Source organism: Mytilus trossulus, chromosome 2 (assembly GCF_036588685.1).
Source record: "Mytilus trossulus isolate FHL-02 chromosome 2, PNRI_Mtr1.1.1.hap1, whole genome shotgun sequence".
Taxonomy (NCBI): domain Eukaryota; kingdom Metazoa; phylum Mollusca; class Bivalvia; order Mytilida; family Mytilidae; genus Mytilus; species Mytilus trossulus.
This window is the reverse complement of record NC_086374.1, coordinates 101,787,734-101,813,461: the sequence shown is the minus strand read 5'-3', so window position 1 is coordinate 101,813,461 and position 25,728 is coordinate 101,787,734. Positions and strand designations below refer to the sequence as shown.

The window sequence follows — 25,728 nt, the reverse complement described above, 5'->3', positions numbered from 1 at the left end:
GTATTGAACACACGAGACGGAAACATGCACTGATTTATTGATTGATGGATTGATTGGTTGGTTGGTTGGTTGGTTGGTTGGTTGGTTGGTTGGTTAAACATGTTGATTGGTTGATTAAACACGTTGGTTGGTTGGTTAAACACGTTAGATAGTGTTCCTCGAAACAAGCGAGAAAGAAACTAATGAGATCGTGGACTCCATATTAAACACATGAGACGGAAACATGCACCGATTGGTTAATTGATTGGTTGGTTGGTTGGTTGGTTGGCTAAACATGTTGATTGGTTGATTGAACACGTTGGTTGGTTGTTTGGTTGGTTAAACACGTTTGATAGTGTTTTTTGAAACAAGCGAGAAAGAAACAAATGAGATCGTGGACTCCATATTAAACACATGAGACGGAAACATGCACTGATTGGTTGATTGATTGATTGGTTGGTTGGTTGGTTGGTTGGCTAAACATGTTGATTGGTTGATTAAACACGTTGGTTGGTTGGTTAAACACGTTGGAAAGTGTTTCTTGAAACAAGCGAGAAAGAAACAAATGAGATCGTGGACTCCATATTAAACACATGAGACGGAAACATGCACTGATTGGTTGATTGATTGGTTGGTTGGTTGGCTAAACATGTTGATTGGTTGATTAAACACGTTGGTTGGTTGGTTAAACGACACGTTTGATAGTGTTTCTTGAAACAAGCGAGAAAGAAACAAATGAGATCGTGGACTCCATATTAAACACATGAGACGGAAACATGCACTGATTGGTTGATTGATTGATTGGTTGGTTGGTTGGTTGGCTAAACATGTTGATTGGTTGATTAAACACGTTGGTTGGTTTGTTAAACACGTTGGAACGTGTTTCTTGAAACAAGCGAGAAAGAAACAAATGAGATCGTGGACTCCATATTAAACACATGAGACGGAAACATGCACTGATTGGTTGATTGATTGGTTGGTTGGTTGGCTAAACATGTTGATTGGTTGATTAAACACGTTGGTTGGTTGGTTAAACGACACGTTTGATAGTGTTTCTTGAAACAAGCGAGAAAGAAACAAATGAGATCGTGGACTCCATATTAAACACATGAGACGGAAACATGCACTGATTGGTTGATTGATTGATTGGTTGGTTGGTTGGTTGGCTAAACATGTTGATTGGTTGATTAAACACGTTGGTTGGTTTGTTAAACACGTTGGAACGTGTTTCTTGAAACAAGCGAGAAAGAAACAAATGAGATCGTGGACTCCATATTAAACACATGAGACGGAAACATGCACTGATTGGTTGATTGATTGGTTGGTTGGTTGGCTAAACATGTTGATTGGTTGATTAAACACGTTGGTTGGTTGGTTAAACGACACGTTTGATAGTGTTTCTTGAAACAAGCGAGAAAGAAACAAATGAGATCGTGGACTCCATATTAAACACATGAGACGGAAACATGCACTGATTGGTTGATTGATTGATTGGTTGGTTGGTTGGTTGGTTGGCTAAACATGTTGATTGGTTGATTAAACACGTTGGTTGGTTGGTTAAACAACACGTTTGATAGTGTTTCTTGAAACAAGCGAGAAAGAAACAAATGAGATCGTGGACTCCATATTAAACACATGAGACGGAAACATGCACTGATTGGTTGATTGATTGATTGGTTGGTTGGTTGGTTGGTTGGCTAAACATGTTGATTGGTTGATTAAACACGTTGGTTGGTTGGTTAAACAACACGTTTGATAGTGTTTCTTGAAACAAGCGAGAAAGAAACAAATGAGATCGTGGACTCCATAATAAACACATGAGACGGAAACATGCACTGATTGATTGATTGATTTATTGGTTGGTTGGTTGGTTGGTTGGTTGGTTGGTTGGTTGAACACGTTGATTGGTTGATCAAACACATTCATTCGTAAGTGGGGGTAAAAAAAAAGGGGGGGGGGTCCTAGGGATTTTTTTGTTTATATAAACGGAACAGAATGGTTAAAATTGTCGTTTTACAATTTAAATCAATTGCTTCTTAAAAGCAATTGTAAACGGTCTTGCCCCCCCCCCCCTTTTGAAACATGATTGATTGTTATGTGTGTGTGTGTTTGTTTGTCTGTCTGTTTGTTTGTTTGTTTGTCTGTTTGTTTCTGTAAGGGGTCTATATTATTCCGGGGAAGTTTCATGTTTAGTTCGGAAAGTTTTTATTTTATTTCAGGTCCAGCGCGCGCGCCAGATTGAGGAGACATCACGTGACGCGGGTTGATAATAACGAAAACTCAGTCTTTTTATTTCTTTTCAGGTGGAGACGTTGAACAGACAACATCTATAGAGATGGAATGTGCACAATGTAATTTCTTTTGTCATTGTAGGAAATTGACATTTCGGTCACAGTTCACCAGCAGTGCATGATTTGGATTTTATTGATCCGGTGTAACTTTAAAACACGCGTTGCATGCTTATTTTCTTGTAATGTACATTTATCAGCACCAGTTTGTAACACAGATAAGTATTTTAATCTAGGAGCGAACATTTTATTTTAGGATTTCACTGAGATTTACGGCCCTGCACTGCTAATTTTGCATAGGTACTTTTTCTGTACAAAAAATCTGTAGTACTGGAAAATTACTTTTAAAATATAGTACTTTTTTAGTACTTTAAATTTATTGTAATATTTAAGTACTTGTTTTTTACAGTACTTGATTTGTACTTCAAATTTTAAGTACTCAATTTGTACTTTAATTGTGTAGTACTAAATGTGTACCTCAAATATTAGGTACAAATCAAGTACTGTAAAAAACAGGTACCTAAATATTACAATAAATTTAAAGTACTAAAAAAGTACCATATTTTAAAAGTAATTTTCCAGTACCACAGATTTTTTGTACAGAAAAAGTACCTATGCAAAAGTAGCAGTGCAGGGCCGTAAATCTCAGTGAAATCCTAAAATAAAATGTTCGCGATTTTTACGGCATTGCCATTTCTTTTCTCTAGGAAAAGTCTTGAGAGATATCTGCACCACGTTGTTTTATGAACCTTTAGTACATGTATGCCCTGCTGACTGCACATTTTGGGGTCGATTAGACTTGTAGTTTCAGAGTATAACTGATAAGAAGGATGTGGATTTTTTGTTTTCAGAAGAGATGTAAGAACAATATTGAAATTCAATTCTTCTTGAATAATTGATCATAGGTCTTTCCTTCCATATTGTTTTAATGAAACTGTCATAAATAAACGGTCATACATATTGATTGATTGGTTGGTTGGTTGGTTGGTTGGTTGGTTTATTACTTAAACACTTGGGTTAGGGTCTCTTGAAGCAACCGGAAAAAACTGAGATCTTGGACCCCGTATTGAACACACGAGACGGAAACATGCACTGATTTATTGATTGATGGATTGATTGGTTGGTTGGTTGGTTGGTTGGTTGGTTGGTTGGTTGGTTAAACATGTTGATTGGTTGATTAAACACGTTGGTTGGTTGGTTAAACACGTTAGATAGTGTTCCTCGAAACAAGCGAGAAAGAAACTAATGAGATCGTGGACTCCATATTAAACACATGAGACGGAAACATGCACCGATTGGTTAATTGATTGGTTGGTTGGTTGGTTGGTTGGCTAAACATGTTGATTGGTTGATTGAACACGTTGGTTGGTTGTTTGGTTGGTTAAACACGTTTGATAGTGTTTTTTGAAACAAGCGAGAAAGAAACAAATGAGATCGTGGACTCCATATTAAACACATGAGACGGAAACATGCACTGATTGGTTGATTGATTGATTGGTTGGTTGGTTGGTTGGTTGGCTAAACATGTTGATTGGTTGATTAAACACGTTGGTTGGTTGGTTAAACACGTTGGAAAGTGTTTCTTGAAACAAGCGAGAAAGAAACAAATGAGATCGTGGACTCCATATTAAACACATGAGACGGAAACATGCACTGATTGGTTGATTGATTGGTTGGTTGGTTGGCTAAACATGTTGATTGGTTGATTAAACACGTTGGTTGGTTGGTTAAACGACACGTTTGATAGTGTTTCTTGAAACAAGCGAGAAAGAAACAAATGAGATCGTGGACTCCATATTAAACACATGAGACGGAAACATGCACTGATTGGTTGATTGATTGATTGGTTGGTTGGTTGGTTGGCTAAACATGTTGATTGGTTGATTAAACACGTTGGTTGGTTTGTTAAACACGTTGGAACGTGTTTCTTGAAACAAGCGAGAAAGAAACAAATGAGATCGTGGACTCCATATTAAACACATGAGACGGAAACATGCACTGATTGGTTGATTGATTGGTTGGTTGGTTGGCTAAACATGTTGATTGGTTGATTAAACACGTTGGTTGGTTGGTTAAACGACACGTTTGATAGTGTTTCTTGAAACAAGCGAGAAAGAAACAAATGAGATCGTGGACTCCATATTAAACACATGAGACGGAAACATGCACTGATTGGTTGATTGATTGATTGGTTGGTTGGTTGGTTGGCTAAACATGTTGATTGGTTGATTAAACACGTTGGTTGGTTTGTTAAACACGTTGGAACGTGTTTCTTGAAACAAGCGAGAAAGAAACAAATGAGATCGTGGACTCCATATTAAACACATGAGACGGAAACATGCACTGATTGGTTGATTGATTGGTTGGTTGGTTGGCTAAACATGTTGATTGGTTGATTAAACACGTTGGTTGGTTGGTTAAACGACACGTTTGATAGTGTTTCTTGAAACAAGCGAGAAAGAAACAAATGAGATCGTGGACTCCATATTAAACACATGAGACGGAAACATGCACTGATTGGTTGATTGATTGATTGGTTGGTTGGTTGGTTGGTTGGCTAAACATGTTGATTGGTTGATTAAACACGTTGGTTGGTTGGTTAAACAACACGTTTGATAGTGTTTCTTGAAACAAGCGAGAAAGAAACAAATGAGATCGTGGACTCCATATTAAACACATGAGACGGAAACATGCACTGATTGGTTGATTGATTGATTGGTTGGTTGGTTGGTTGGTTGGCTAAACATGTTGATTGGTTGATTAAACACGTTGGTTGGTTGGTTAAACAACACGTTTGATAGTGTTTCTTGAAACAAGCGAGAAAGAAACAAATGAGATCGTGGACTCCATAATAAACACATGAGACGGAAACATGCACTGATTGATTGATTGATTTATTGGTTGGTTGGTTGGTTGGTTGGTTGGTTGGTTGGTTGAACACGTTGATTGGTTGATCAAACACATTCATTCGTAAGTGGGGGTAAAAAAAAAGGGGGGGGGGGGTCCTAGGGATTTTTTTGTTTATATAAACGGAACAGAATGGTTAAAATTGTCGTTTTACAATTTAAATCAATTGCTTCTTAAAAGCAATTGTAAACGGTCTTGCCCCCCCCCCCCTTTTGAAACATGATTGATTGTTATGTGTGTGTGTGTTTGTTTGTCTGTCTGTTTGTTTGTTTGTTTGTCTGTTTGTTTCTGTAAGGGGTCTATATTATTCCGGGGAAGTTTCATGTTTAGTTCGGAAAGTTTTTATTTTATTTCAGGTCCAGCGCGCGCGCCAGATTGAGGAGACATCACGTGACGCGGGTTGATAATAACGAAAACTCAGTCTTTTTATTTCTTTTCAGGTGGAGACGTTGAACAGACAACATCTATAGAGATGGAATGTGCACAATGTAATTTCTTTTGTCATTGTAGGAAATTGACATTTCGGTCACAGTTCACCAGCAGTGCATGATTTGGATTTTATTGATCCGGTGTAACTTTAAAACACGCGTTGCATGCTTATTTTCTTGTAATGTACATTTATCAGCACCAGTTTGTAACACAGATAAGTATTTTAATCTAGGAGCGAACATTTTATTTTAGGATTTCACTGAGATTTACGGCCCTGCACTGCTAATTTTGCATAGGTACTTTTTCTGTACAAAAAATCTGTAGTACTGGAAAATTACTTTTAAAATATAGTACTTTTTTAGTACTTTAAATTTATTGTAATATTTAAGTACTTGTTTTTTACAGTACTTGATTTGTACTTCAAATTTTAAGTACTCAATTTGTACTTTAATTGTGTAGTACTAAATGTGTACCTCAAATATTAGGTACAAATCAAGTACTGTAAAAAACAGGTACCTAAATATTACAATAAATTTAAAGTACTAAAAAAGTACCATATTTTAAAAGTAATTTTCCAGTACCACAGATTTTTTGTACAGAAAAAGTACCTATGCAAAAGTAGCAGTGCAGGGCCGTAAATCTCAGTGAAATCCTAAAATAAAATGTTCGCGATTTTTACGGCATTGCCATTTCTTTTCTCTAGGAAAAGTCTTGAGAGATATCTGCACCACGTTGTTTTATGAACCTTTAGTACATGTATGCCCTGCTGACTGCACATTTTGGGGTCGATTAGACTTGTAGTTTCAGAGTATAACTGATAAGAAGGATGTGGATTTTTTGTTTTCAGAAGAGATGTAAGAACAATATTGAAATTCAATTCTTCTTGAATAATTGATCATAGGTCTTTCCTTCCATATTGTTTTAATGAAACTGTCATAAATAAACGGTCATACATATTGATTGATTGGTTGGTTGGTTGGTTGGTTGGTTGGTTTATTACTTAAACACTTGGGTTAGGGTCTCTTGAAGCAACCGGAAAAAACTGAGATCTTGGACCCCGTATTGAACACACGAGACGGAAACATGCACTGATTTATTGATTGATGGATTGATTGGTTGGTTGGTTGGTTGGTTGGTTGGTTGGTTGGTTGGTTAAACATGTTGATTGGTTGATTAAACACGTTGGTTGGTTGGTTAAACACGTTAGATAGTGTTCCTCGAAACAAGCGAGAAAGAAACTAATGAGATCGTGGACTCCATATTAAACACATGAGACGGAAACATGCACCGATTGGTTAATTGATTGGTTGGTTGGTTGGTTGGTTGGCTAAACATGTTGATTGGTTGATTGAACACGTTGGTTGGTTGTTTGGTTGGTTAAACACGTTTGATAGTGTTTTTTGAAACAAGCGAGAAAGAAACAAATGAGATCGTGGACTCCATATTAAACACATGAGACGGAAACATGCACTGATTGGTTGATTGATTGATTGGTTGGTTGGTTGGTTGGTTGGCTAAACATGTTGATTGGTTGATTAAACACGTTGGTTGGTTGGTTAAACACGTTGGAAAGTGTTTCTTGAAACAAGCGAGAAAGAAACAAATGAGATCGTGGACTCCATATTAAACACATGAGACGGAAACATGCACTGATTGGTTGATTGATTGGTTGGTTGGTTGGCTAAACATGTTGATTGGTTGATTAAACACGTTGGTTGGTTGGTTAAACGACACGTTTGATAGTGTTTCTTGAAACAAGCGAGAAAGAAACAAATGAGATCGTGGACTCCATATTAAACACATGAGACGGAAACATGCACTGATTGGTTGATTGATTGATTGGTTGGTTGGTTGGTTGGCTAAACATGTTGATTGGTTGATTAAACACGTTGGTTGGTTTGTTAAACACGTTGGAACGTGTTTCTTGAAACAAGCGAGAAAGAAACAAATGAGATCGTGGACTCCATATTAAACACATGAGACGGAAACATGCACTGATTGGTTGATTGATTGGTTGGTTGGTTGGCTAAACATGTTGATTGGTTGATTAAACACGTTGGTTGGTTGGTTAAACGACACGTTTGATAGTGTTTCTTGAAACAAGCGAGAAAGAAACAAATGAGATCGTGGACTCCATATTAAACACATGAGACGGAAACATGCACTGATTGGTTGATTGATTGATTGGTTGGTTGGTTGGTTGGCTAAACATGTTGATTGGTTGATTAAACACGTTGGTTGGTTTGTTAAACACGTTGGAACGTGTTTCTTGAAACAAGCGAGAAAGAAACAAATGAGATCGTGGACTCCATATTAAACACATGAGACGGAAACATGCACTGATTGGTTGATTGATTGGTTGGTTGGTTGGCTAAACATGTTGATTGGTTGATTAAACACGTTGGTTGGTTGGTTAAACGACACGTTTGATAGTGTTTCTTGAAACAAGCGAGAAAGAAACAAATGAGATCGTGGACTCCATATTAAACACATGAGACGGAAACATGCACTGATTGGTTGATTGATTGATTGGTTGGTTGGTTGGTTGGTTGGCTAAACATGTTGATTGGTTGATTAAACACGTTGGTTGGTTGGTTAAACAACACGTTTGATAGTGTTTCTTGAAACAAGCGAGAAAGAAACAAATGAGATCGTGGACTCCATATTAAACACATGAGACGGAAACATGCACTGATTGGTTGATTGATTGATTGGTTGGTTGGTTGGTTGGTTGGCTAAACATGTTGATTGGTTGATTAAACACGTTGGTTGGTTGGTTAAACAACACGTTTGATAGTGTTTCTTGAAACAAGCGAGAAAGAAACAAATGAGATCGTGGACTCCATAATAAACACATGAGACGGAAACATGCACTGATTGATTGATTGATTTATTGGTTGGTTGGTTGGTTGGTTGGTTGGTTGGTTGGTTGAACACGTTGATTGGTTGATCAAACACATTCATTCGTAAGTGGGGGTAAAAAAAAAGGGGGGGGGGTCCTAGGGATTTTTTTGTTTATATAAACGGAACAGAATGGTTAAAATTGTCGTTTTACAATTTAAATCAATTGCTTCTTAAAAGCAATTGTAAACGGTCTTGCCCCCCCCCCCCTTTTGAAACATGATTGATTGTTATGTGTGTGTGTGTTTGTTTGTCTGTCTGTTTGTTTGTTTGTTTGTCTGTTTGTTTCTGTAAGGGGTCTATATTATTCCGGGGAAGTTTCATGTTTAGTTCGGAAAGTTTTTATTTTATTTCAGGTCCAGCGCGCGCGCCAGATTGAGGAGACATCACGTGACGCGGGTTGATAATAACGAAAACTCAGTCTTTTTATTTCTTTTCAGGTGGAGACGTTGAACAGACAACATCTATAGAGATGGAATGTGCACAATGTAATTTCTTTTGTCATTGTAGGAAATTGACATTTCGGTCACAGTTCACCAGCAGTGCATGATTTGGATTTTATTGATCCGGTGTAACTTTAAAACACGCGTTGCATGCTTATTTTCTTGTAATGTACATTTATCAGCACCAGTTTGTAACACAGATAAGTATTTTAATCTAGGAGCGAACATTTTATTTTAGGATTTCACTGAGATTTACGGCCCTGCACTGCTAATTTTGCATAGGTACTTTTTCTGTACAAAAAATCTGTAGTACTGGAAAATTACTTTTAAAATATAGTACTTTTTTAGTACTTTAAATTTATTGTAATATTTAAGTACTTGTTTTTTACAGTACTTGATTTGTACTTCAAATTTTAAGTACTCAATTTGTACTTTAATTGTGTAGTACTAAATGTGTACCTCAAATATTAGGTACAAATCAAGTACTGTAAAAAACAGGTACCTAAATATTACAATAAATTTAAAGTACTAAAAAAGTACCATATTTTAAAAGTAATTTTCCAGTACCACAGATTTTTTGTACAGAAAAAGTACCTATGCAAAAGTAGCAGTGCAGGGCCGTAAATCTCAGTGAAATCCTAAAATAAAATGTTCGCGATTTTTACGGCATTGCCATTTCTTTTCTCTAGGAAAAGTCTTGAGAGATATCTGCACCACGTTGTTTTATGAACCTTTAGTACATGTATGCCCTGCTGACTGCACATTTTGGGGTCGATTAGACTTGTAGTTTCAGAGTATAACTGATAAGAAGGATGTGGATTTTTTGTTTTCAGAAGAGATGTAAGAACAATATTGAAATTCAATTCTTCTTGAATAATTGATCATAGGTCTTTCCTTCCATATTGTTTTAATGAAACTGTCATAAATAAACGGTCATACATATTGATTGATTGGTTGGTTGGTTGGTTGGTTGGTTGGTTTATTACTTAAACACTTGGGTTAGGGTCTCTTGAAGCAACCGGAAAAAACTGAGATCTTGGACCCCGTATTGAACACACGAGACGGAAACATGCACTGATTTATTGATTGATGGATTGATTGGTTGGTTGGTTGGTTGGTTGGTTGGTTGGTTGGTTAAACATGTTGATTGGTTGATTAAACACGTTGGTTGGTTGGTTAAACACGTTAGATAGTGTTCCTCGAAACAAGCGAGAAAGAAACTAATGAGATCGTGGACTCCATATTAAACACATGAGACGGAAACATGCACCGATTGGTTAATTGATTGGTTGGTTGGTTGGTTGGTTGGCTAAACATGTTGATTGGTTGATTGAACACGTTGGTTGGTTGTTTGGTTGGTTAAACACGTTTGATAGTGTTTTTTGAAACAAGCGAGAAAGAAACAAATGAGATCGTGGACTCCATATTAAACACATGAGACGGAAACATGCACTGATTGGTTGATTGATTGATTGGTTGGTTGGTTGGTTGGTTGGCTAAACATGTTGATTGGTTGATTAAACACGTTGGTTGGTTGGTTAAACACGTTGGAAAGTGTTTCTTGAAACAAGCGAGAAAGAAACAAATGAGATCGTGGACTCCATATTAAACACATGAGACGGAAACATGCACTGATTGGTTGATTGATTGGTTGGTTGGTTGGCTAAACATGTTGATTGGTTGATTAAACACGTTGGTTGGTTGGTTAAACGACACGTTTGATAGTGTTTCTTGAAACAAGCGAGAAAGAAACAAATGAGATCGTGGACTCCATATTAAACACATGAGACGGAAACATGCACTGATTGGTTGATTGATTGATTGGTTGGTTGGTTGGTTGGCTAAACATGTTGATTGGTTGATTAAACACGTTGGTTGGTTTGTTAAACACGTTGGAACGTGTTTCTTGAAACAAGCGAGAAAGAAACAAATGAGATCGTGGACTCCATATTAAACACATGAGACGGAAACATGCACTGATTGGTTGATTGATTGGTTGGTTGGTTGGCTAAACATGTTGATTGGTTGATTAAACACGTTGGTTGGTTGGTTAAACGACACGTTTGATAGTGTTTCTTGAAACAAGCGAGAAAGAAACAAATGAGATCGTGGACTCCATATTAAACACATGAGACGGAAACATGCACTGATTGGTTGATTGATTGATTGGTTGGTTGGTTGGTTGGCTAAACATGTTGATTGGTTGATTAAACACGTTGGTTGGTTTGTTAAACACGTTGGAACGTGTTTCTTGAAACAAGCGAGAAAGAAACAAATGAGATCGTGGACTCCATATTAAACACATGAGACGGAAACATGCACTGATTGGTTGATTGATTGGTTGGTTGGTTGGCTAAACATGTTGATTGGTTGATTAAACACGTTGGTTGGTTGGTTAAACGACACGTTTGATAGTGTTTCTTGAAACAAGCGAGAAAGAAACAAATGAGATCGTGGACTCCATATTAAACACATGAGACGGAAACATGCACTGATTGGTTGATTGATTGATTGGTTGGTTGGTTGGTTGGTTGGCTAAACATGTTGATTGGTTGATTAAACACGTTGGTTGGTTGGTTAAACAACACGTTTGATAGTGTTTCTTGAAACAAGCGAGAAAGAAACAAATGAGATCGTGGACTCCATATTAAACACATGAGACGGAAACATGCACTGATTGGTTGATTGATTGATTGGTTGGTTGGTTGGTTGGTTGGCTAAACATGTTGATTGGTTGATTAAACACGTTGGTTGGTTGGTTAAACAACACGTTTGATAGTGTTTCTTGAAACAAGCGAGAAAAAAACAAATGAGATCGTGGACTCCATATTAAACACATGAGACGGAAACATGCACTGATTGATTGATTGATTTATTGGTTGGTTGGTTGGTTGGTTGGTTGGTTGGTTGGTTAAACACGTTGATTGGTTGATCAAACACATTCATTCGTAAGTGGGGGTAAAAAAAAAGGGGGGGGGGTCCTAGGGATTTTTTTTTTTATATAAACGGAACAGAATGGTTAAAATTGTCGTTTTACAATTTAAATCAATTGCTTCTTAAAAGCAATTGTAAACGGTCTTGCCCCCCCCCCCTTTTGAAACATGATTGATTGTTATGTGTGTGTGTGTTTGTTTGTCTGTCTGTTTGTTTGTTTGTTTGTCTGTTTGTTTCTGTAAGGGGTCTATATTATTCCGGGGAAGTTTCATGTTTAGTTCGGAAAGTTTTTATTTTATTTCAGGTCCAGCGCGCGCGCCAGATTGAGGAGACATCACGTGACGCGGGTTGATAATAACGAAAACTCAGTCTTTTTATTTCTTTTCAGGTGGAGACGTTGAACAGACAACATCTATAGAGATGGAATGTGCACAATGTAATTTCTTTTGTCATTGTAGGAAATTGACATTTCGGTCACAGTTCACCAGCAGTGCATGATTTGGATTTTATTGATCCGGTGTAACTTTAAAACACGCGTTGCATGCTTATTTTCTTGTAATGTACATTTATCAGCACCAGTTTGTAACACAGATAAGTATTTTAATCTAGGAGCGAACATTTTATTTTAGGATTTCACTGAGATTTACGGCCCTGCACTGCTAATTTTGCATAGGTACTTTTTCTGTACAAAAAATCTGTAGTACTGGAAAATTACTTTTAAAATATAGTACTTTTTTAGTACTTTAAATTTATTGTAATATTTAAGTACTTGTTTTTTACAGTACTTGATTTGTACTTCAAATTTTAAGTACTCAATTTGTACTTTAATTGTGTAGTACTAAATGTGTACCTCAAATATTAGGTACAAATCAAGTACTGTAAAAAACAGGTACCTAAATATTACAATAAATTTAAAGTACTAAAAAAGTACCATATTTTAAAAGTAATTTTCCAGTACCACAGATTTTTTGTACAGAAAAAGTACCTATGCAAAAGTAGCAGTGTAGTTTAAATACATACTTTTGACATTTCTTCTATAAGTAAACATTGATTTTCTAGCTTGTTCCGGCAGTTTCTGTTAACGTTGTTACATATCATATTTGCTATTAACATTTACAAGTACACCTAGCTAGGTAAAATTATCAATAGCTTTAATTTCTTTATTATTCTGATAGCATTCTTTCATTTCCTATATAATGGCATTACTGTTTAGTAAAGCCATTTCACAATCGTTAACATATATTGAAAATAGCATATGGGAGATAACTCCTATCCCTGCATCAAATCCAATTCATTGGTGAAGTAATCAGAACTGTAACCATGAACATATACACAAGTAGACACATTAGTATGATAATATTTAATTTTAGTAATGAGTTTATCTTGTATACTATTTTTGACAATTAATACCATAGCATAAGCTTTTTAACAGTTTCGATTGATTCTGTGTAATAAACAAAACAACAATTAAGTTCTTTGCTTGCTGATTGCGACATTACAATTACAGAAATTAAAGCAAACATTGCATCTACAGTTTCAAAACAATATATTGGCATATAGTGTTTAAATTGTCCTTTTTTAACCAATGATTGGATTTTAATATTGATTAATATTCATAAAAGTGATAGAAACATTAAAAAACATTGGAATTAAAGCAGTCGAATATGATAACAATAATTACAATGATTTGGTTACAATTTTTTTTTGACATTGAAAAATAAAATTATCCTATAATTTAATCTAAATCCTGAATTTCAAAAATGAATATTGTGTTTTGCAAGGGACTACTATAGTCACAAACTTATAACCACAATTTTAGAACATTTACAACAAATGTTTCTTCTTAGAAATGAAAATAAGAAATTAAATAAGTTTCTTAAAACAAACTCTAACAATATTTAAAGTGTCACTAGCTACGAGGTATATGAAAAACCTAATATACTATTTTTGTGGCTCAATCAATAATGAAATACAAATAGTGAAATAATAATTTCCTTTTAGTAGCCGACAAGGTTCAATTTATGAGGATAATAAAAATGGTGACAATGCGGAAACTAGTTCCATTTGCTCCACTACCCCGTTCACACTGCGGCTTAAGTTATGACATCCTCAATGGTTAGCATATATCACTTGGAAAATACCAGTACTGTTTTAGAATTAAAACTAAAAAGGAATTAGACAGACATATATTATATAAATGTATAGTTGTGAGTGTAAAGAAATGAAAACAAAAATATAATTTCGAGGCGTCCGTATCACATGTTTACCTGTTATGAACGATAACATCCATTAGTGTTAAGCCGAAGGATTTATAAACACAAGAATGTAATTGTTACGAATCGTTTCACTTTTAATTTTATGTCGGGTTTTGTTCATTGTTAAAACCTGTGCGATGACCTATAGTTGTTAACATCCTCGTCCTCAGTTCTCTGATGGAAAGTTGTCTGATTGTACATTAACATATGTCCTTATCTATGTATTGAATATTTTGGCATATATGTGATATGTATCGTCTATAATTGTTGGTGAGATAAATCACTGTTTCAGAGAAAGCTACTATTACTGTGAGATTAGTTTTTACATTGAATATAAACAAAATTAATAAATCAAAATAGATAAAAATAAAATCATATAGCTATAATATAGAAAAATCTTAAAGGTTATGTATAACTAACGTTAAAGGTAAATAAACTAGTATTTTAAGCATAAGTATTTCTTTCGAAACTTTATGTAATACAAACCATTACAAACAGTAAGAACTTCTTTCTTATGCGCGTAATTATTTTTACGACACTTGGTACGAGGCAAAGCTTCCTGCCTTGAAGCCTAAGCAGACAATCTTCTTTTGTTTGTTGTAATCTACTGCATCAGGAGATTTAAGTCCATCACGATCAGTAAGTAAGAACTTGCTATCTTTCCCGTCATGTTGTATTACTGTCAGGTTATTTGAGGTTCCACCAACAACAAACACGTTCTGATTACTGTCCACTGATAACCCACTCGGTTCGGAAATAGACTGATTCTTGAATACCCAGATTTTTTGTCCTGTCATGCTACAGCAGTGTACTGTATTACTGCCCTGGTGTGAATAGTATATCCTGTCTCTGGTCGTTGTTATATTATACACTCTGTAAACATCGATATCGATTGTATTTAATGTCGTCCCATTCAAGTCCATCACTACTATGCCTTGGTGCCATACAGAAACATACAGCTTCTGGTCCTGGTAAGATATTCCAAAGCAGCAACCACTACACTTCACCCTCTTCCTTTCACTAGTATTCTTTGTGTTTATAATCTCTAGATATTCCTTCCTCCCATATGTAACAGCAATACAGTCGGTATCTACTAATGTAAGACTAAACGGTTTATTAGGGACAGGAATGTCACGTATGTGTTGACCATTGTTATTGTATTCCATTAATCTACCAGATCTATAATAGTCTGCAATTAAGATTCGGTCGTCTGGTAATACAATGCAGCCAGAGATAGATTCGTCTGATCCTTTGATATCAAACTTCTGTTTCAGCTTCAGACTGACATTTTGAATGTTTTGCGATAATCCCTGTATCTGTATCTGAGCCTGGTCGATCTTTGCATCTTTTAATTGTAGATTGGCCGTAGTTTCCATAACTTTGATTTCTCCAAACAGTTTTACCTCATTCACTAAGGAGTTGATCACATGATTGACCTCTATCTCCATTCTGTTTTTCGTACAATTTCTGATCTCTTCTTTGAGTGATTCAATCTTTTTTCTCATTGTTTTGTTTAAATGGCGCGTTCCTAGAAATACTTGTAGGTCAGACGCAAAACTTTTCATTTGAATCGTCTGCTCTTTCAGTATTTCTACCTCTTTCTCCATTTGCCTCAATTGATTAAGAATTTTCATGATTTTAGATTTACAGTTTCCATGTTTTGATTTCAAATCTAGAAGCAGTTTTTTCTCGAGTTCATCCAAGTATTCATTTAGATTCTTTCGTGTGTCTGTAATCGTTTTCCGTATTGTTTGTTCATCTTGGTCCACATTTGTCAAAGCTATTTCTCGGTCTTTGATACAGTGCTTCACGTTGTCTATCGTTGCTGAAATAGTTCCTTCTAAGTCTAAGAGTGCACTCGATTGTTTGGCGTTTTTTGATGCTTCTTCAATGGAGATGATGTCAGAAGCGGAACAGGATTTATGGTCCAAAGGAATACAGACTACGCATACAGCAATATCGTGTTTCTTGCAGTAAAGATCAAACTTTTTACCGTGAATTTCACAATTGAGATTTACGGAAATATTTTCAATTTGACGATAGTCCTCAATTGAAATCATCTTGTGATCCCTTAAAACTTTCATAGATTTGTGGTATTTTTCACATTCTCCACAGAATCCTTCTTCACATATGGTACACCATTGCTTTGCAGTTTTCGAGATGTCCTCATATCGACACGAACCACACGATATGCTCAGTTTAGATGCCATGTTAGTTTTTCTGTTCAAATATGATATATGTTAAGTTAGTTAAAAGATCTATACTAAGTCTATTCATTAAGATAAATTTTGATTTTTTTTATTGTTTGTTGATGATAACTGTACGCTATAATTTGGTGGCAAGTTTTCATTGGTTGATTTAGTCATATTAAGAGTGCCCAGAGAAATTTCCAGCAATCTATTTTTAGTTACATGTTGGATGTGTTATGAGTGATATTTTAATCTTAGATTTTAGATTTTTTGTAGGCATTATTGGCTTAGAACTATCAGTCAATGACAACGAAGAAGCTCAGATCTATACTTTGTGTCATTGTGTTGTAAAGGATGTATAAATACCCTGCTATTGATAGTCTGTGTTGTAAAGGATGTATAAATACCCTGCTATTGCTAGTCTGTGTTGTAAAGGATGTATAAATACCCTGTTATTGATAGTCTGTGTTGTAAAGGATGTATAAATACCCTGCTATTGATAGTCTGTGTTTTTGATAGATGTTTTTCTGATTTAATATGATTTGTTGAGATTTGTAAAGTATTTTGTAATGATATGATGTCCCAGAATATAGAAAGATTGAGTACTGATAAACATGCTTAACCCAAACACCTTCTTTGTTTGCTTGTGCCAATTCCGATGCATGAATTTCATAATGGTTCAGTGGTGTTTTTTGGTTAAATTCTTATTTAAATTAGGCCGCAAATATAAAAAAAGAAGATGTAGTATGATTGCCATTGAGATAACTATCCTCAAAAAACCAAAATGACACAAACATTAACAACTATAGTTCAACGTACGGCCTTCAACAATGAGCAAAAGCTGTAAAAACTACTGAGAAAATTGCTGTTGTTGTCACAGGCTATAAATCTTTATAAATATTAAACAGTATAGTGTATCTATAACCTAAATATCAATAGTTTTGTGGTATGTTTGTCTGAAAAAAAGGCAATTATTTGCTTTGTCAAATGCCATAAGGTAGCAATACACAGTTAGGAAAAAAACTTTTAAAAATTGACACTCATAATTTTTAAAAACCCCCTTTCCCGTCCTGTCTAACAAAGAAGGCTTTATATGTGTGTTATGCATGTATATACTTGTAGAAAGAGAATCTTCCATAGATTTGATTTCTAATGGTCATAAGGGTAAATATAATCCCTTTTGGGTGTAACCATGGCAACAATCTGCATTTCTTAGATACAAAATATAGACAAAAAAAAGGGGGTGAACATGTCACAAAAGTCTCCAAAATTTGGTCTAAAGGAAAATTTCAATGAATTACAGTGATAACTTTCCTGACTCCATAGGTTTATATCTATCAAGTGGTCCAAAAAAAATCATATGTCTTCCTGCTCGTTTTTCCATAAAATTGAATTGAAAAGATCGAGCGCAAAATCTTTGTTGATATACACTACAATAATTTATGGACCTATGAACGGTACGGATAGGAAAATATGGACTGTCAATCATTGAAATGGCCTATAAAACATGTTAAAATCAATCTAAATGTTCATATAAACCCAATAAGAAGGCTACATTATTCTTCAATTACTTAAAAATCAATTTAATTGTACAAAAACTTTCATATTTAAAAAATTCACAGGGGCCATAATGCGAAACTAAACTTCTAACTGTGTATTGCTACCTTAAGGATTAACATTTTTTTTCCCAATTCCACTTTAAATGGATTTCTGTTTTCTACTAGTTAAAACGAACATTTTCGCCTGCTAGTTTTGAAAATCGGTTCAGAAATAAATATTTTATGAATGTTAGCAGTTGACACTGAAATGCAACAAAAAAGTGATCTTATGAAACATGCCATGTCAAAGTGCATTTTCTCCTTTTTTAGTCATTTTTCTAAAACTATACCTTCTAAGCCTGTCTTTCCTTGTTTAAAAACCTAAATTACTGCTGGTGGACTATTAGTCCCCGAGGGTATCACCATCCCAGTAGCCAGTACTTTGGTACTGGCATGAAAATACGGATTTATTGTGTTATTAAAATTTGCTGTTACAAAATATTAGAAATTATTATAAATTAAGGAATGTATCTCCCTCATGCAAAGCTCTGATTCCTTTCACGAATTTGATTATACTTTTTGGACCTTTTGGATTCTAGCTCTTCATCTTTTATATAAGCTTTGGATTTCAAATATTTTAGCCACGAGCATCACTGAAGAGACATGTTTTGTCGAAATGCGCATCTGGTGCAACAAAATTGGTACCGTTGATTTTATTAACCTTAGCAGTAGACAACTTTTACAAGTTAAAGCTATTTTAAAGCTCTAGAATGTCAATTTTGTTGTGTATTACCATACCAAGGCCTTGGTTAAAATTTAGTCAATACTGAACTTATTTATAACAGCAGGGAAAAAATTGGGCTTAATTCATGCTAAATTGTGACTTTATACTTGCTAAAATAATAAATTTGATTTAGTCGTATGAAAAAATATAAAGCGTTCCCTTCTAAGGTTTCTACATAACGCGCAATCTTCTTTTCCAAGGGGTAGCCAATAAAGTATCAATTAATAACGGAACCAAGTCTATGTGTCAAAATGTCTATATTGGTTGCTAAGGACAATAAACAACAAAACTAACATACATTGTCATACTAAAGGTTGTTTCTTCCTTAGAATTGTATCTATAACCTAAATATCAATAGTTTTGTGGTATGTTTGTCTGAAAAAAAGGCAATTATTTGCTTTGTCAAATGCCATAAGGTAGCAATACACAGTTAGGAAAAAAACTTAAAATTGACACTCATAATTTTTAAACACCCCCTTTCCCCTCCTGTCTAACAAAGAAGGCTTTATATGTGTGTTATGCATGTATATACTTGTAGAAAGACAATCTTCCATAGATTCGATTTCTAATGGTCATAAGGGTGAAATATTATCCCTTTTGGGTGTAACCATGGCAACAATCTGCATTTCTTAGATACAAAATATAGCAAAAAAGGGGGGTGAACATGTCACAAAAGTCTCCAAAATTTGGTCTAAAGGAATTTCAATGAATTACAGCAATACCTTTCCTGACTCCAGAGGTTTATATCTATCAAGTGGTCCAAAAAAAATCATATGTCTTCCTGCTCGTTTTTCCATAAAATTGAATTGAAAAGATCGAGCGCAAAATCTTTGTTGATAAACACTACAATAATTTATGGACCTATGAACGGTACGGATAGGAAAATATGGACTGTCAATCATTGAAATGGCCTATAAAACATGTTAAAATCAATCTAAATGTTCATATAAACCCACTAAGAAGGCTATATTATTCTTCAATTACCTAAAAATCAATTTTATTGTACAAAAACTTTCATATTTAAAAAATTCACAGGGGCCATAATGCGCAACTAAACTTCTAACTGTGTATTGCTACCTAAATCCTGGTGCGGTAGGAGCGACAGGAGCGGATACGTACAGCCTTTTTTTCCCAAAGGCGGAAGGGGTTCCCAACCCATAATTAAGGAGTTGCCAGTTTTTACAGACACTATACTGTTTAATATTTATATAGATTTATAGCCTGTGACAACAACAGCAATTTTCTTTCAAATAAGGGTAGCAGTGCCATTTTCAGTACACATTTGTGGGGTTCGTGTTGTTTATTCTTTCGTTTTCTATGTTGTGTCATGTGTACTATTGATTTTCTGTTTGTCTTTTTCATTTTTAGCCATGGCGTTGTCAGTTTGTTTTAGATTTACGAGTTTGACTGTCCCTTTGGTATCTTTCGTCCCTCTTTTTTTTAATCATACCGTAGTTTTGTCAGCTTTAGCAGATAATCTCAACATATCATAAAATACCAGATTATTTTACGGCACGTGAAACTATAACCGTTTTAAAACCAAAGAGACAAAGATAAAGAAGGACTTATCTTACCATGGTCGATCGTGTTATGACTCTGTGTTATTGTACTGGAAAATCAACAAGGAAGCTAATTACATATTTGGTTTTACTTTGTGCTTTGAAAATCTTATTTACACTGAGTTTCCTGATCTATTATAACTGTTATTTATCTGTGAATATTATCTTCAACAACAACATAAAAACATGCGATACTATCTTTTCCAACTTTCGTTTCTATCGCTAGTCAATATATGTGTCTTTACACTTAAATCACATGACCTATTTGTTCATGTATTTAAAATGTCAAAGACGCGGGTAAATTTGAAAATAAAAAAAAACAGCAACGTTTGACACAAGTATTCCCAGATCATTTAATAGTTCTTTAACGCAGATTTCATGAAGTTATTTCAAACATTTAATGTGATGAACAATGAAATACAAATCCCAAAATGATCGTATTTGAGTGTGCAGATGGGGGATGGGGTGGGGTTGTTACATAATAGAGAGTAATGAACCAAAAAATAAAGAATACTAAAATAAAAAGAATAGAGAATAATGGTCAATAATTATAAAGAATAGAGAAAATGGCACAACAAATTAGAATAATACAGATATGGAGTGCCCCCTTTTTCAGAACGTTATATGCTGTTTACCCTAAAGATAAACAATGTCGAAGTTTCTGACTATGGGAAGGTAAATTTTAAACACGTGGCGGTTTTTTTTGCACTGAAAACCACAAAATTTGTCTACAATGAATTACATTGAAGAATCAATAAACATTTGTCAGTGTTCTACTGAAACCACTGTCTCGCCTACTTTTTCTGTTAATCGCAGGCTCAATCAAAATGAAAAATTAAATCAATAGAAATATTCATTCGATACTATTTTTTTTATTGTAAGAAGCTTCTTTTCAAATTTTGAAAATCCTGGATAGTTTATGTATGTAATGAATGTTTTAAATATTAAACTGCAGTCTGAGTAATATTTACTGGAAGACGAACTAAGTCCATGTATAAGTACAATACGGATAAACAGGTACAAAATTTTCTAGATACTAGCTTTTGATCATAAACAAGCAAGTTTGGCAGAAATCCAAGATAGTTTGAGAAAGTTATAAAAGTTTTAAAAACTGTAACCACCGAAAGAATAGAATGTTTCCTGGCAGAAAAACTAAGTCCATTTATAAGTTAAATACAAAAAAAATGATTTAAAAAAAAAGACTCCTGAATAATGATCATAAACAAGCTTCTGTCCTAGTTTTGTAAAAATCCAGAACAGAACAAGAAAGTAATAAAAATTTCAGAATTTTAACTACAGCGTGAATAATTGTGGATGCCGTCAACGAAAACGACGACCAATAATATTAAACAAATATAAGAACAATGCCTAAGAATCCTAAGTATACAATGCTATGGAAACGGAAACGTATCAAATAAAAGCATTGACGAAAACGAAAATATAATCCAGAGAACTATATTGAAGAAACCATTATAGTGAGAAAAAAAACTCACAAAAAGAGCTAACAGAAGGTACAATAGTGTGCCAAAATCAAAAAGCACAAAAGTAAAAAGAAATTCAAGATTAAAAAAAAAAAAAAATTCAATTCGGCTAACACATACCACAACAAACACAAATCTTTGACTAAAATTGTCCGGATAAGGCAGCAGTTACGGTTCATCAAGTAACATCCGTCATTTTAGGTTTATCAAATAAGTAAAATGAATAAACAGTATTCTTGAAAAAAAATATTTCTTGTTTCAAAATTTAACACACCAAATGTATTCGTTTTGCAACCCCAACACAAACATCAAACATGAACAATTGATGCTGGGTACTGAATCATAACCTTTGGCTAGCAAAGATGAACCATTTGTGCAATAACACAGAGTCATTACGCGATCGACCACAGTCAGACTATCCCTTCAATATCGTCGTTTCTGTACTTAAACGTTTATCGTTTAACGTGCCGTAAAAGAATTCGGTATTTGAAGACAATTTTTCTTAATACCTGGGAAAAAACTGACAGAGAACAATTTCTTTTTATATGACGGAAAACATTGTCTAACAAGACAACCATACCGAAGATAAAATTATAAATGTGACAAATATTCTTTGAATCAAAGACTAAAAGCAAAATAATGCAAAAAACGTACAGTCACAAAAAAAATATGTGAAAGGTACCATTTATCACAAAATATCGTACAGATCAAAACAGGAATCCACAGCCTGATTTCAGCATTCAGCCATGAGTTAATCAACATATAATATACTTTCACCAGACTGTTGTATCCCGGTTGTAGATAAGCACATAGAATCGCAATGAATCGAATAGCTTTAAATGGACATATAATTTTATATGTTAGATTAAAGAATCAGACTGATAATTCTTCATAGTACAAAGATCACCTGATGATCTAAAGATAAAATATTGTGACGTATCTGCATCCATTTTTGGTAAATTTTGAAGATTGTTTTTGTTAGTTTATCCGTCAATTTTTTTTTTATAGACTTTGAATTATATCGGGGTTTGTATATTTAACATTTTGAATATAATGTAAGTTATTATGTAACATATTGCAAATTGATTTTTTTATCATGCGACAGATTTAAGGTACTATCATCAGCTTCTTTAATCTCCGAAAAGTCTCATTCCTTATAAAACTTCGGCTTTATGTTATACTCCTTTTTGGTTAACAAAAAAATCTACATTTTGTAATAAGCTGTTGGTTTTCAAATATTAAAGTTTAATTGTCAAAAATATTTATCTGGTACAGCAAATATGGTTCCGTTAATGTAATAACTGTTACCACACATCATGTTGGGAAGCATGAATATAAACATTTCCCGTATTTCTAGTTATGTCCTTGTTAATTTTTTTTGGACACTCTTTTGAAACTTGTCTAGGAGCAAATGGTGTTTGAGGAACTTTTGAACTGTCAGATGAGTTTATAAAGATTGAAAGTTATTGTGATCATTTAATATTTGACAAAGACAGCAAAAATTGTAATAACTATTTAATTACCACCCTTCCGATGTATAAGGTTTGGGATTGCTTGCATTCAAAATACTCTTCTTTGTACCGCTACATTGTTCATTCAACTGCTTAATTTAAGACATCCTCAACTTGTGTTCATACTTTACGTTGAAAATACCACTAATAATTCAAAATAAGATAGGAATGATACAGTTCATCATGTAAGTGTCCATATTATATCTCAGTTAACTATAATTTGTAACGCTCAAATATTAACATTGTATTGCCAACAATTTATGAATAATTCCGTGGTTGCTGTTGATTTCTGTGTGTCACCATTTCGTTTATTGTTGTTAAAATGAATCCGTTCGTTGTTTTTTTTCTTGTTTAATTATTTCGTTTTTCAAGTGCTGGGCTTACTTTAGTCTAATACTAAATTGTACAGGTTTTGTTCATTATAAAAGCCGTACGATAATTATAACACATAGGTATTTGCGTCTTAGTTGTCCTTTGTGCTTTGTATAAAAAATGTCTCGCTGGCATCATAACACATTTCTTTATTTTTATAGCGCGGCATGCATTAATGATCCAGTACACACTACTGAACCACTAACCTGCCAACACTAAGATTATTGGTTCTTTCCGGCACGAAGCAGGTCCGTTAGAATTTAATAATAGATATCACAAGGATGACCAGTTTTCTTAACTAAGTTTAGGATTTCTTTCCGGGCACTCCTGTTTCCCCCACCAATAAAAACTGACGCTATGAAATAGCAAAATAGTGCTGCAAGTGGCGTTGAACACCAATTAATCAATTTTCATTTTTTTTATATACTTGTCGATTGCTCTTTGGATTATCATATTATAAGGAATGCAATTTGATATTCCTATGGAATTTTCCGTACGCTGAATATATACGAAAATACCCATAAAAATGAACTTTTTATCAAAATATATCGGAACATAACTAGACCTCAATGATAAATGTTTTGTCTCAGCCTAATTCACACATACTACATGATGGTTTGAGAGTATTGTTTCCAGGTATAGATGTTGTTTACCATCTTAATTACGTGTAATAGTGTTCTATAAATTTGTCTTTTTGTTTTGAACCTTTATTGTTTCGTCCATTTTTGGTAATATCCTTTTGGTGCGGCATAGTATTTATACATTTTGCCATTTTGTTTTGTGTTATGGGCATTGTCTGTTTTCCTGTTTTTCGTTGCTACTCCTGCACTTTTTCTATGGAGTATCTAACGATATTTTGTTTTTCTCTGATGACATAGTTATTTGTGCTGTATGCAAATATTTTTCATTTTTATCTATCATAAGACACAATTTTGTTTTTATTTTTACGAAAATACCCATAAAACCTCCTTTAGTTTAAAACTAAATGTATAGGTTTTGTTCATTATAAAAAGCCTAAGATAATTATAACACATATATGTTTGCATCGTATTCCTTTAGGTTTTGTATAAAAAATGTCTGGCATTATAACACATTTCTTCATCTTTATAGTGAGGCAGGCATTGGTGATCTAGTACACACTACTGAAGCACTAGCCTGTAAACATTATGGATTCTCTCCGGGACGTCGCAGGTACGTTTGACTCTAAACATAGATCACAAGGATTGTCAGTTTTCCTACAAACATTTTGAGTTTCTTTTCGGGCTGCTGTACATGTTTCCACCACCGATATAAACTGACCGATATAAAATGGCAAAAAAGTGCTTCAATGTTTTTATTTTATATACTTGTCGACTTTGATTGCTCTTTGGGTTGTCATATTTCAAAGAATGCAATTCGATAACACTATGCAAATTAACTCATCATAGATACATGGATTGAAATTATATATTTTCCGTACACTGAACTTTTACGAAAATACCCATACCCATTTTTAACAACCTTTTATCAAATTACATCGTAAGATAACAAGACCTCGATGATAATTTTTTTGTTACGTGCAGTACTGCTCTGTTAATTTTTCTTTTTGTTTTTAACCTTTATTGTTTCGTCCATTTTTTGTAAAATCCTTGGTGGGGCTCAGTATTTATAAATTTCGCCATTTTGTTTTTTGATATGGTCATTGTCTGTTTTCTTGTCTGTCATTGTGACTTATGCGCTTTGTCTAACGCTATTTTGTTTTTCTTTGTTGACATATTTAACGTTGTTTGTGTGTCGACTAAATGTAAATATGTTTACTGTACATGTCGTTTGGTGTAAACACGGCCTTATATACTATTTTGATTTGTTCACATGTATAACTAAGTATTTAAAGCAAAGTATTTTTTCCAATTGAATTTTCTAATGAAGGAAACATAAGTCCAACGTTATGTGTCGTCTTTTTAACGACTGTCTAGATTTATTATCAATTTCTATGTCCGTTGATATATGTAAATACGTAAACACTTCATTTCTCTGTCCATGTGTTATTTCTACAAAACTTGGTACAATGCGACGCTTCCATCCTTGTAGCCTAAACAGACAATCTTCTTTTGTTCTTTGTAATTTACTGCACAAGGAGACAGAAGTCCATCACGATCAGTAAGTAAGATCTTGCTAT

General features: G+C 34.3%; 1 protein-coding gene across 3 annotated transcripts; it reads right to left on the bottom strand.

The window, feature by feature from the left end:
* Positions 1-13,222: 13,222 nt before the first annotated feature.
* LOC134708556 (uncharacterized) lies at positions 13,223-20,463 on the bottom strand. 3 transcript variants are annotated; one of them, XM_063569196.1, is made up of 3 exons: positions 20,363-20,463; positions 14,623-16,360; positions 13,223-14,044 (listed from the first exon to the last, which is right to left on the bottom strand). In XM_063569196.1, exon 2 carries the CDS (start codon positions 16,344-16,346, stop codon positions 14,667-14,669), a length of 1,680 nt encoding a protein of 559 aa, XP_063425266.1. In that variant the 5' UTR covers positions 16,347-16,360; positions 20,363-20,463; the 3' UTR covers positions 13,223-14,044; positions 14,623-14,666. The 3 variants fall into 3 exon arrangements, with proteins under 3 accessions (XP_063425266.1, XP_063425268.1, XP_063425267.1); XM_063569198.1 differs by having other exon boundaries at positions 13,223-14,027; XM_063569197.1 differs by lacking the exon at positions 20,363-20,463 and adding an exon at positions 20,222-20,251 and having other exon boundaries at positions 14,623-16,356.
* Between the last annotated feature and the right edge of the window lie 5,265 nt (positions 20,464-25,728).